The sequence below is a fragment of the Orycteropus afer genome, unplaced genomic scaffold, assembly GCF_000298275.1.
Source record: "Orycteropus afer afer isolate SDZICR_OR568_19922 unplaced genomic scaffold, OryAfe1.0 scaffold00462, whole genome shotgun sequence".
NCBI lineage: Eukaryota > Metazoa > Chordata > Mammalia > Tubulidentata > Orycteropodidae > Orycteropus > Orycteropus afer.
The window spans coordinates 664446-678547 of NW_006922049.1; the positions used below are offsets into that span (position 1 = coordinate 664446).

Here is a 14102-nt window from a genome sequence, read left to right on the forward strand (position 1 = left end):
ATGAAATGAATCGATGTTGGGGCTGCAACAGTAGGTTCAAGCATAGCAAAGATTGTGAGGATGGCTCAGGACCAGGCACTGTTTCATTCTGTTGTACATAGGGTTGCTATGAGTCAGAACTGGCTCGATGGCACCTGACAACAATTGGTTATAGTCACTTGGCTTCCTGTCACAAATCATCTCACTTTAATCTTATTTAATCTTTGTGAGAGTTTCACCTTGAATTTTAAATTAAAGTTCATTATATGAATTATCTCTAGAAGCAGTTCAAGCACTGGTTGAAAAAATTAAAGAAAAACTCCGCAGGTAGAGAAACTCAGGGAGCCTTAAATTATAGTAACACCAGCAAATAATTTTCCCCATTAAAAAACTACATGATTCTAATAGTAATAACTAACCCTCTTAGTGTTTGCTATTAGCTTTACTTGTATTATATCATTTAATCCTCAGACCCAAAAGGCAAGTCTATTATTATCTTCACCTTATGGTTGAGGAAGCTGAGGTACAGAGAGGTTAAGTCATTTGCCAAGGCCACATGGCTAGTAACCTGGGCAGTCTTACTTCAGACATCCAAGTGACCCTACCCAGGACTAACATAATTATTAAACAATTAAAATAAACAATTTTATTAAAATCCTGTACGATAGCACATGACATTACTTCTGAAATGACAATTAGCCGAACTTCAAAAATAGTAGGATTGTCAGTGGTAGAGAGCTCAGGCTCCAGGATCAGATAGATGTGACCCTCATCTTGGCTCCATCACTGACATTGTCACCATAGGCAAGTCACTTAACCTTCGTAAGCCTTTGCATCTTAATCTGAGAATAAGAGAGTAATGGTAGAGTCTTCTTGATAGAATTGTTTTCAGGTTAAATGAAGTCATGCAGAAATATCAAGTCGGAAACCAACCATTTGGAGTGTCCCCAGATGAGCGGACTCCTTATGAAGATGTTTTGGGAAAATGGCCAGCCATTCGGAGATATGGCTACTTTTGCATCCTGGCCCTTCAGTGTTTGCATTCAGATATAGCCCTCAAAATTACAAATTGCTACATGCTGTGTAATTTTGCTGCAAAATTACAAATTGCTACATGCTGTGTAATTTTGCTGCAAAATTACAAATTGCTACATGCTGTGTAGGTGCTCTCTCATAGCCTCTGTCAAGGGAAGCTCAATCTGTATTTAGCAGTCTAAGATGTTTGTTTAAAGTGATTCTCTAAGGTTATGCTTATTACATCTTTTAAAATTGTTTGCCCACCAGGCTACAGATAAACACATAAACATCTGAGAAGATCAGATGGGGGTCAGTGAACAGGATTATACTGTAGATCAAGGACAGATTCAGCTGAGGCTAATCTTGCACAGATACCAGTGGTACAAAATACACACAATCCTTACAGAAACAAAAGAAGACAGACATAGAGTAATCCCTCACAGACAGCCAGACACTGTGGGAGAGAGATCCAATGGATCTACCGACTCAGGACCATAGTACTGGGGGACACCAGACTCAGTTGGCACAACAAAATACATAAAAATCTTGTTCCTTAGCCTACATTGATGAGTAGTGACTGGGGTCTTAAAAGCTTTTAGGTGGCCCTCTAAGATGCTGCTAATGGTCTCCTATCATTGGAAGTGAAGAAGAGTGCAAAAAACCAAGGGCATTCAGAAGCAATCAACCCTAGGACATGATGGACCTCAAGACCAGAAGAACTAGATGATGCCCGGCTACCAATGCCAACCACTCAGGAAAGGATCAAAACTGGAGATCCTGGATAGAGTGGGAGGAAAAACATGGAATAAAATCCAAAAACACAGTAATGACCGGAATTAGTGGTCGGATGGAGTCTGGTGAGACCCCCAATACTATGGCCCTGGGATACATTTTGGGCCTCGAATAAAACTCACTCCCAGGGGCTGGCTCTCAACCCAATAGTAAACAAGATGTACAGATAAACCACTCAACCCAGGGTGACACACTGACATACTCTACGAAGATGCATCCCTTGGAGCAATTGACCATGGAGCACCAGAGAGGTAACATTTGCATAGAGGAAATGTAGGACAAACAGGAGTGCATAACTATGAGGGACAAGGGGGGGAGTTACTAGGAAGGGAGGAGAGAAGACTGGGTTAGGGTTGGGGATGGTAATTGGGGAGTGAAATTAAATGTACATGAAATGTTGAATGTAAAACAAACTCTGCTCTGTGAACTTGCACCTAAAGCATAATAAAATAAATAAATAAATAAATAAAATCTTTTGCCACTAAAATTTGTGTTCTGTAATTGATTAGGTCTCCATTTAAATGGTACAAATGCCTAAAGCAGTTTTAGTACCTGGTGAACAATTATTTAATATACTTATTTCATGATTTCTACGTTATTTGGTAGAGTTGATTGCCTTAGGTCAGAAATAACCAATGAGAAGTATATGAAATTAAAGCTTTAACCATTTTTACAGTATTCTCGAAGAAAGTAATATACTATCTTGTGTAAAACAGTTCAATAAAAATGATCTTAAAAATCATGATTATTTATACCTTTCCTTATTCTATAAAAGAATTTGAGGGAGCAACATATTTGTTGAATTGAAAATAGCTTACTTGTTATTTTGTGCCTGTACTTCTAATCATTTTCTCAAAATAATTATTTAAGTTATAAAAACAGTTATAAAGCTAAATTATTTAAGAAAGTAGATATTTTTGAATTCTTAATAATTGCTTAAAATTGATGTGTGTGATACAGGGAATTGAATATTCATTTCTGAGATGTCAAAACTAAGAAATATTTGTAGCATCACACATTCAGAAGTTGACTTCCTTGAGTTCATCTTGATTGCCATAATGGATCCTATGAAACTGTAGGTAGGGCCTTTTAATATTGTAATTTGGAATGAAAGTGTTTAAACTACAGTTAGTCCTCATCTCTTCTGATGACTTCATCCAAACTTGGTTCTGCTGTAAGGTGAATTCACCCCCCACCCCCCAGTTCTCATTATTATTGGCTTTTATTATCAGGGTCTTTATAAATCTGCTCTTTATTTGTCTTTGGGGTTTGGAAGCATTGCATATAAACTTATAGCTTCAGCATTGACACTTCCTACTTCTCCAGTTATGTGTATGATATGTAAGCAAGAAAAAAAAAGTACGGTCATAAGTGTGGTTCATAGTAACTCAAATATGTTGTAAGTTGGATACTACCTGTGCATGGAAACAATTAGTCCAGGGGACTAGTGGACCATGTGAACCTCCGCCCATATGACCATGAGACCAGAACTAGATGGTTTCCGGCTACCACTATAAATCACTTGGCAAGGGATTAGTGTAAGAGATATTGTTGTATAGAGTGAAAGAACAATGTGGAACACAACTCAAAATCATAAAAAAAGAGACCAGGTTTACTAGTCAGATAGAGCCTGGTGAGACCCCCTAAGACTATGGCCCCTAGTTACCCTTCAAGTCTGGAACTGAACTCACTCCCATGGCTTCCAGCTAAACAATAGATAGGCATATAGGGTGAACATTTACGTCAGGTAGATAAACTCCCTAGAGTGATCAATCATAGGAGAACAGAAGAGCAGTATTTGAACAGGGAGACAGCTCAGGGAGCAGGAATGCGTAGGAAAGAAGGAAACAGGGAAGATGTAACTATAGGGAGGAAGTGGGAAAAGAGGTATAACATTGTGGGGAATTGCAGTCAATGCCATGAAACAAAATGTGTGTGAAATACTGTGTGGAAAGTGAATTTGCTCTATAAACTTTTACCCAAATAACGATAAAAATGAAAAAAAAAAAAAAAAAGAGAGAAAGGAAGAAAGTATGGCTGTGATGGAAGGTTTCAGCAAGAATAATGAGAGGGAAGGCTGGAAAGAGCCAGATGTTTGAAATCCTTGGTGGTATGTTCTTTGTCTCCCACACAGAAACTTGTTATCTTCCTATTATGATAAAGGAGGGAATCTCTCCTGTAGACTTGGGGGTTTAAACAAGTGCTATGCCAATACTTAAGGAGCCCTGGTAGTGCAGTGGTAAAACACTGAGCTGCTAACCAAAAGGTCAGATGTTCAAATCCACCAGCCGCTCCATGGGAGAAAGATGTAGCAGTCTGCTCCTGTAAAGATGACAGCCTTGGAAACCCAATGGGGGCATTTCTGTTTTGTCCTATAGGGTCAGTAGGAGTTGGAATTGACTAGACAGCAATGGATAGTCCAATATTTGCTGCTTCTCTTTCTCTCGAGTTGCATTCTTGCATGCATGCTGAGGTGTGGTGAACATTTTTGTCAGCAGCTCTATGTGGACTGCTGGAGATGGAAGCTATAGTGTGACACAAGTTCATTGTCTCAGGGGCATAAACCCAAAAAACCCATTGCTGTGGGGTTGATTTCAACTCATAGCAACCCTGTAGGATAGAATAGAACTGCCCCCATAAAGTTTCCAAGGCTGTAAATCTTTAGGGAAGCAAACTGCCACACCTTTCTTCTGTGGAATGGCTAGTAGGTTCAAACCACTCACATTATCTTTCAATTATCAGCTGAGCACTTTAACCACTATGCCACCAGGGCTGCTTCTCAGCGACATAGAACCATTAATATGTTAGCAAGCCCTTGATGGAATCCCAGTCCAGTTTTAGTTCTTCCAAAGAACATGAGTTGATGTTAAAGGAAGATGGAAAATTCTATTTGAGTAAAATCTTAAATCTGATGTACTTCTCAAAAGCACAAATAAGATAAGAATCTGAGCCTCCTGCCATACACTTTTCTCCTCTAGAGACCTGAGTTCCGTTTCTTGACTTAAATCATCACATTCTAATATGTTTGCTGTTTGTACCCCTTGTCCACATCACTAACCATCAGACAGCCTGATATTTATGAGGTATGGTCCCTGGGGTGATTACAGCCTAAGAATTTTTGCAATAAAGAGTATGGGAACAGAGCAGCAAAGAAGAAATAATGTTGCTATGACCTAATTTAAAGTGAAATTGTGACATGTGTCCATATTTGGTGTCTATATTGCTACCTCTCTAGTTATTTCTTAAAAGAAAATTATGCCTGTCCTGCACTCTTAATTTAAAAGATACAGCTAATAAAGGCATTTCCTCTATATTTCTTCATAACATACTTTTACTCAGAACATTTTCTGTTAAAATTACCTAGATCCACATTTCTAAATTTGAAAGATAGTTAAAGAAAACTGAATACAGAACTATATATGGCAAGAACATTAACAATGATTTTTCTCTTAGTTCTTTTATAGAAGCCATAAAAGCATAGATTTCATACTGCTTGCTGCACCCCCTGCTGGCTATATGGGGCATTTCTTTTAACAAGCAGCATCTGTAGATACTGCTCAGTGAATACTTACACACACTGTTCTGTTCCTCTTGGGAGCTGGTTTTCTTTAGAAATAATTTTGTTTGCATATGGTAAGTAATGAATTGCAATTTGCTTTTATAGTTTATCAATTGGTTTTTGAACAGTGCATATCCTTCCATGCAGCTTAATAATGTGTTTGAGACAAAATATTTTTCAGAATATTTTTACTAATACTTTGGATGAACTCTAGTGGGAAGAGCTGTCTCTCAAAACATGACATAATAAAGGCATTTCCTCTATATTTCATATATAACATGACTATTTTATTATAAATAATGCTACTATGAGAATCCTTGTATATAAATCTGTGTGCATCTTTATTATATGCTAAATACAAACCCTGCAATATTCATGAAGATTTAAGAGGAGCACTTTTAATTTTGAAAGAGAGTCCCTGAGGGAGGGGCTGGGGTGAGGTGGTCCTAGAGTTGTAAAAGCCACAGGGGCAGGACCGTGACTGCTTGGCTCACTAGTGTGTGTTTCAAGTCATGATCTGGAGTCAGTATCTTTAAGGTGCTTTGTGTCTGGACAAAAATGAATTACATAAGGAAGCATTGTTTTCTAATTAGTGCCATGTGAAGTGGTGGCCATTTGTGATCACTGAATCTCAGTTTCTTAAGAACAAAATTCGGAGATGTTGAACTAACTGAGTAAAGATCATTTCCTATATGGCAAATTAAGTGACGGAAAATTTAGGGTCGTGGTTTATAAATACTGAATAAATTTTAAGTGGAATTCTGCCCTAATTTAAATATGTTTATCTTTTTAAAATAAAAGTATACATCAATGTTATAAAACAAAATGTTATAAATTGTTGAATGGAAAACCAATGTGCTCTGTAAAATTTCACCTAAGTAACAATAAAAAGTTAAAAATTATAATAATAAAATAAAAAGGTATCTCCTGTTATATGTACCTTTTTCATTCATTACTTTAACAAATATTTATTGAGAATACACACAGTGTTCTCCGTTATCACACTGTGTTGTAATTGATGGTTTACTTCTTTGTTTCTCTCACTGGGTACTCAAATTAATGCTCATTGGATGGATGGATGAATGTTACATGCACAGGAATGAGGATAGAATCTTAACAAATCACCACATCTTTTGATTTGCACAATAATTGATTACTTTTCTGTGTTTGTGTTTGGAATGTGTATTTGGCTGACTAAAGACATGGGGTGCTTTGAGTACTGTTAACTGATTTTATATTCTAACAAACCCTTATTCATACAAAGAAATATAATACTCTAAATCAGTAGAAAGTCTTAATCTAGACTGTATCAAAGGACTAAAAGTTTATTAGTCACATGCATACTATACCAAACCCCCAAACCCACTGCTGTTGAATTGATTCCAACTCCTAGCAACCCTATAGGGCAGAGTAGAACTCCCCCTAGAATTTCCAAGATTCTGTAAGTCTTTACAGAAGCAGACTGCCATGGAGAGGCTGGAGAGTTCGAACTGTTTAACCACTGAACCATCAGCACTCCTTGCATACTATAACATAGTCTTAAAGCTAATGATTGACTTTTCTAAGTTAAAGTCTTTTGGTTCTGAAGTTCTGTGGTCTGTGTATAATGAAGACATAAAGCCTGTGTACCAGTGTACGTACTTACATTCTGATACTAGTATGATGATTAGTACGTTGTATTTGTATGTGCGGACCATGTTAAAATGTTTAGGAAAATTTATTTTTATAGCTTTTCTCCCTATATTAATACTAATGTTATTAATGTTCTTAATACTCTACTTCCCTAATGTCAAAGTAATCTGGGCTCTGCTGAATTATCATAAAATCAGTATTAATCTAGACCCAAACTAAGAGTTTAAGGGTCTTTGCATATTTTACTCTGGAGCTTAAGTTTAGTTTGTTATATATGAAATTATTTTAACAATGCATTCAGAGTACCCATACAACTGTGGCCACTTGATTTTTGATAAGAGTGTCAAGTCCATTCAATGGGGAAAGAATAGTCTCTTAAATAGCTAGAACAACTGGATTTCCCATGCAAAACAATGAACCTGATCTCTACATGTAGAGAAATTTACTCAAAATGGATCAATGACCTAAATATAAGAGTTAAAACTATCAAACTCTTAGAGGAAAGCAAGGAGTAAATCTTCAGGGCCTTGGATTTAACAGTGGACTCTTAGATGTGACACCAGAATCCTGAGCAACAACAAAATAGAATTCATCAAAAGAAATTAAAGAAAAATGTTATGCTTCAAAGAGCATTGTCCAAAAAAAAAAAGAAAAAAATAATGAAAAGACAACCACAGAACGGGAGAAAATATTTAGAAATCATGTATCTGATAAGAGCTTAATGTCCAGAATATATAGAGAAAACCTAGAAATCAGCAACAAAAAGATGAACAACTCATTTGAAAAATGAGTCCAGGGCTTGAATAGATATTTCATCAAAGAAGATATATAAATGGCCAATAAACACATGAAAAGATTCTCAACATTGCTAGTTGTTAGGGAAATGTAAATCAAAACCAAAATGAGATATCACTTTACACCCACTAGAATGGCTTATCAGAAAAACAAAAAATAACAAATGTTGGCTAGGATGTGAAGAAATTGAAGCCTTCATCCATTGCTGGTGGGAATGTCAAATGCTGCTGCTGCCGTGAAATATAGAATTACCATAAACCAAAACCAAACTATACCTGTTGCCATGGAGTTGATTCTGATTCATAGTGGCCTATGGAACAGAGTAAAGGGAACACTAGTGGTACAGTGCCTAAGGCGTTTGACTACTGACCAGAAGGTTGGCAGTTCAAACCCACCAGCTACTCCATGGAAGGAAGATGGGGCAATCTGTTTCCATAAAGATTTACTAACTCGGAAGCCCAATGGGAATCACTATGAGTTGGAATGGACTCAATGGTAGTAAGTTTGATTTTGTTTTTCTTTTCTTTCTTTTTTTTTTTTTTAATGGAACAGAATAGAACTGCTCCATAGGGCTTCCAAGTCTGTAATCTTTACAGAAACAGACTGCCATATCTTTCTGCTGGGGAGAAGCTGGTAGGTTTGAACCACTGTCCTTTTAGTTAGCAGTTGAGCGCTTAACCTCTGTACCACCAGGATACACACACATACACATATGTGTGTGTGTGTGTATGTATATGTATATAAAATATATCCCAAAGAATTGAAAGCATGAACTCAAACTGATACCAGTGGTCATTGAAGAATTACTCACAATAGCCAAAAGGTGGAAACAACCAAAATGTCCATCAGCAGATGAATGGATAAACAAAATGTGGTACAAGTGTACAATGGAATACTATTCCTCAATAGAAAGGAATATATTGGAGTATATGTAAATGCTAAAATCTGGATTAACCTTGAAAATATGATGCTGAGTTCAATAACCCAAGTAAGAGAGACAAATATTGTATGACCCCCCCCCCTTATATAAGTATCTTCAATAGACAAATTCATAAATCAGTGGTTACCATGGGCTTGGGGGAGAGGGGATGGGAGAGTTATTGCTTCATGGGTACAGAGTTTCTGTCTGGGGTGATGAACACATTTTGGAAACAAATAGTCGTGATGGTTACATAACACTGTGAAAGTGATTAATGCCATTGGATTGTACACTTGAAAAAGGTTGAAATGGGAAAATCTTGTTTGGATTTGACTTCAATAATAATACTAATAATAACAGTAATAAATACGTTTAGAGTGACAAGGTGGTTCTACCTTACCTGTATCTTTACCTTCTACCTATTATTTTAGAAGTCATCTCATGGAATCTGTACAGACCTCCTGAAATGACCACAGAAGTTATGAACTAGCTGATTTTGGCATGTACCTTAATTTAGCAAATGAGGAAACTCAAGCCCAGAGAGATTAGGTAGAACTTTTTTAAAGTCCTGGTGTCTGAGCCACATTTCCTGATTAACAATGCAGAGATCTTTCACATTGCTTCCCATGCAGAGGATGAGGAATAAAACTATCTTATCAAGTGGCCAGGAAGAGTGTTTTGCTGAATTGATTAACTTGTAGGGTCTCTGAACTTATGTGTAACATTTTCATATTTCTGTCTTTCAGAATGCAAAGTCTGGCGAAATCCATTAAATTTGTTTAGGGGTGCTGAATATAATCGGTAAGCATTTTGACAGGTTGGGAAACAAATAGATCTGGTTCAGAGAGCAAAGACAGTGGCACGTGTTTTTCCTGGTTCATGTAGAGGCCACAGTCTGTTTAGTTCTTCCCTTTTCTGATACTATCCTCAATTTTTTTTAAATTTCTGTTTTATGTATATCGTCTCACTGATACTGAAATAATGAACAAAATGTACATTTGTAGAATTTTTCTATTAGAGTTATTCTTTTCAAAGAATTAAAACATTTTGAAGCTTGCTTAGAAAACATACAAAAATGTCACAGGAGTTATGTTGGAATTTAATTTAACAGAGTAATTAGGCAAATTAGAAATTTCATAGGTTTAGGGAAATAACTTTTTGAAATACTTTTCACAGAAGGTTTTCATTATCTAGTGTCAGTAGATTTTTAAGGCAGAAATATAGGGGGGAATATGTACTTTTTTCCTGCTGAGATTCTTCCTGAAGAGAAAATAGGATGAGTTTTTTTTTTTTTTTTAAAAATGCATGCCTTAAGTCCTTTAGCAGAGCTGTTTTAGTTCATAGTTAATGGTTTATATTTCAACTCCTATGCAGGTTAGTATCTTGTTGGTTTTCTTTTCTTCTCTCAGAAGTGTTTGACCATTTTATTTCCCCTCTCCAGGTACACTTGGGTGACAGGACGAGAGCCTCTGACGTACTATGACATGAATCTGTCTGCCCAGGACCACCAGACATTTTTCACTTGTGACTCCGACCATCTGCGTCCTGCAGATGCAAGTATGGAAACTTCTTCAGATCACTGCTGAGTGGGCGGTTTCTTATTTGTTTAAGTATCAAAGTTTCTACTTGTAAAATATCTGCTCTGTAAGACCTCAATGGGTGAAATATCAAAGGGGGACACCCCGAAGTTGGGTACTTAAAGAAAGGCTTTATCACAGTGAAGTCTCAATGTAGAAATGAGTTCCCTCATTACCATCATTTTAAAATGAGATTGTAAAAAAATACCTAATTTGAATTTGCATACTAAAGAATATATATCTTATATGAGGCTAATTAAATTCTTTGTTAGGATAGAAGAAAGGGTCTTGTCTCAGTGATAACACTCTAGTTAGAAATCAGGATCAGTGAATCCAAATGATTATTGAATATAATTTAGTGATTTATATGCCTAAATATAGGTTTATAAGGAATCCTGGTGGTACAACAGTTAAGAGTTCAGCTGCTAACCTTAAGGTTGACAGTTTGAACACATCTAGTGACTCTGAGGGAGAAAGACCTGGTAGTCTTCTTCTGGAAAGATTACAGCCTAGAAAACCCTTAGAGACAGTTCTCCCATGTCACCTGGGGTCGCTATGAGTCAAAAATCAACTCTACAGCACCTAACAACAACATGTAGGTTGAGTAGCATATTAGGGACATGACTTCAGCTGTTGAAGGCCATATTTGTTTCATCCTAAAGAAGACTCTGTTTACCATTTCTTTGAGCCTTTCTATTCATACTGTTCAAGTTCCAAATAATCCTACTGGTATTTTTATATTATCAAAATTATCCAGAGTAAATAGCCAAACAAATCTTTTTAAAACAGGAATATCTGTAAATTCTTAGGAAGCTAATTTGTAAAATCCAAATTTAGAAAACAAATAAGGAGCTTGATACCCATTTTTAAAGGATATAATTTGCCATGGTGGAAAACCATAGTACAACAATGTTGAACTTCACACAGTTTATTCAGAAACTGCTTTGATACATGAGAACTAGGTATGCAAGCAAATATTGGGAGCAGGAACATAGGTTAAGCAAAAGCGTTTTTCTTTCTGACCCAACTCATAATTCTTCAAGTGGTTTCAAAATGGTGTCATATCCACAGCTTGTAGCAAGTGTTGAGGAAAACTATAGAAGTGATGCTCTGTCTAATTGGAGGAAAGTCAGAAATTAGTGGCAATGTCATCTCAAAAATGTGTAAAATTTTGCTGAATGAAATGAGTCAGTCACAAAAGGACAAATATTGTATGTTCCCCCCTTAGATAAAATATCTGCAATGGGCAAATGTATGAAAATCAAAGTTTATCAGTGGTTACCAGAGACAGGGGGGACAGGGAATGGGAGACTCATTGCTTCAGGGGCTCAGAACTTCTGTTCAGGGTCATGGAAAAATGGGGAAATGGATGATGGTGATGGTGGCACAGCCTCCTGAACATAATTAATGGCACTGAATTGTACATGTAAAAGTATTAAAATGGCAAATGTTTTTGTTACACACATACACATGTATACGTTTACTACAATTTTAAAAATAGAAAAAATATTAAAGTAATATGTGTTCTCTAACACTTAAATGCATATTAATGAGCAAAAGAAATATAAAAGCTCTGTTAGAGTGCTCTTTTCTTTCTTTGGTTTTTTAGTCTTTTATTTAAATCTGTAGTTTTATGAGTACAGTGAGTTTGATATCAGCAGTTGAAGAGCAATGGAATAGCAAATCAAAGTATACATATGTGTCTTTGGAGATTGGGGTTGGCCCTCTTGGTAAGTGAAATATTCTCTTGTAAATCAAGCTGAAAGCTATTGATTTATCTGTTGTCCTGCCATTGAATCTTCCTAATGCTGTGTGATGATTGATGTGCCTCTTTCTCTTTTTCTAAAATAGTAATGCAGAAAGCCTGGCGAGAGAGAAACCCCCAAGCTAGGATCTCTGCCGCTCATGAAGCCTTGGAGATAAATGAGTAAGTGTGGGAAATCTTGCTCCTAAAAACAAAACCTCGTCCTTTGCTGAATGTATTCAGTTGTCGTTGATGGGATACTTAACAGTTAACTGCATTTGAACTTGAACATTATTTTGGGTACTATTACTTTATTATTATTGTTGTTGTTTTTATGAAGGACAGTCATGTGGAAATGGTTTTAGTCAGTTTAGAGAGCAATTCAGAGGCTTCTCCATGACCTTAAATCCTTCAAGGGGTATCCCTGGGATATTGTGAAGACATAAAATAAATACGGCTCCTTACATATCTAAAGCATTTTGACAGAGAAATTTTTCCAGATGTAGAATGCTCATCTGTGCCATCACATTTTATACATAGCATCTCTGCTAGTAGGGGCAAAATAAAAAAACAAGGAAAAAACCAAAAACTAGCCTTTCTAAAATATTTCAAAATCAGGACAAAGAGAAGAGAAAATGTAATGTTTACTAATGTTAAACTTTCCATGGATTATCAAGGAAGGCTGGGAAATCTCTTCTGTAGATTTCAGAAAAGGAGAAAGATCCTTAAAGTTGAGTCATAAAAACTCAGGGCTGGCAGGGACGTTAAAGGTCATTTAGCTCAACCACCCATCTGGTACTTGAATCACCTCGACACTATCCCTGCCAAGTGGTCATTGTTAAACTATTCTATGAGAAAAAAAGAAAAGATTTACTTGAGGGTTGAAAATCCTGTCCTGGTAACCTGTTGATCTGTTTGGTTTCTGATTCCATCAAGCAACATATTTTTTTTTCCTGTTCCTTGTCATCTAAAAATTTGACATGCCTGCTCTCTATGTGTCATCCATGTTTCTGATAAACAATATTAGGGCCAGGGATAAAATCCTGTGACTTGACATATGGAAGTCACCTTCCAAAATCATGTCTTCATGAATCACCATCGTATAGTATTTTGTTCAGTCGGTTACTCAACCACCCAGTAATACTCTGATTCAGCCACATTTCTCCATTTGGTCTTAAGAATGCCAGCTGTAGCTATGGCTCTTCAATGTATAATAAATCTTTTAACAGTCAATTAAGCTAGCATAGCCTGTTGTATTTACTCTTAGTGAGTTTAAGCTGGCTTCTAGTGGTCACTACTTTCTTTTCAAAGTGCTTCCCTTTATTCCATTAAAATATCTTTCCAAATCACTGTTGAGAAGTCTGCCTTCTTCCCCATTTTGAGTATCTTTTCAATTGCTATCTTGCATCTTTTTACTCATTTTAGAGTTTAATTTCTTCTCCTTAATTCAGTCTGTCCATCCTTCTCCTTAATGGAGAAGCCAGGAGAGAAACAGGAGTTAGAGAGTTTTGCTTTCTCTTTATTAGCCACTGCTGTTAACTACAAACCTTCCTCATTTTGATATGGTCCATCTTTCTTTGCTTATTTGTTTTTGTGGTAGTTGTGGAGGGAGGGGAGTGCTATGGTCTTAATGTAATTTATGAATAGGGATTATATGATTGTCTTTTGCATTTTGTTTTGCAAGCTTCAGCTAACTGGGAGCTCTGGCTCTCCTGACATTCTCTTACAAGTCCATTCCACTTTCTTACAGTCCTTCATTACATGCCCTTCTTTTCATATCTTCTACATGTCCTTTAAAAATCTGACCTTGTGAGAGGTCTCTGTGCAGTCATACTGGTTCATTAATGGTCACCCCTCTTTTCTTCCTTAAAAGCTCATTTGTGACTTGGTTACAATCATATATTTGGAAGCTGCCCAACCCTCCTTTTTTTTTTTAAATTTTTTTTTTCAGTGTTTCCTCCCCTCCCCACCACCCTGATAACAAACAAAGAAAATTTCCTTCCATATATAAACTTTCTTGACTTTTTACAATAATGAACTAATACAATAATTGCCCTTCTGTGATTGACTTATTTCACTCAGCATAAT

General features: G+C 36.5%; 1 protein-coding gene across 1 annotated transcript in view; it reads left to right on the forward strand.

Moving 5' to 3' along the window:
* The window catches only part of ST7 (suppression of tumorigenicity 7), a 428986-nt gene that overhangs the window by 277969 nt on the left and 136915 nt on the right, over positions 1-14102 (forward strand). Inside the window, exons 4-6 of the mRNA XM_042782770.1 lie at positions 9440-9494; positions 10135-10250; positions 12122-12197. Coding sequence (XP_042638704.1) covers positions 9440-9494; positions 10135-10250; positions 12122-12197 — 247 coding nt within the window. The remainder of the gene's footprint in view (positions 1-9439; positions 9495-10134; positions 10251-12121; positions 12198-14102) is intronic.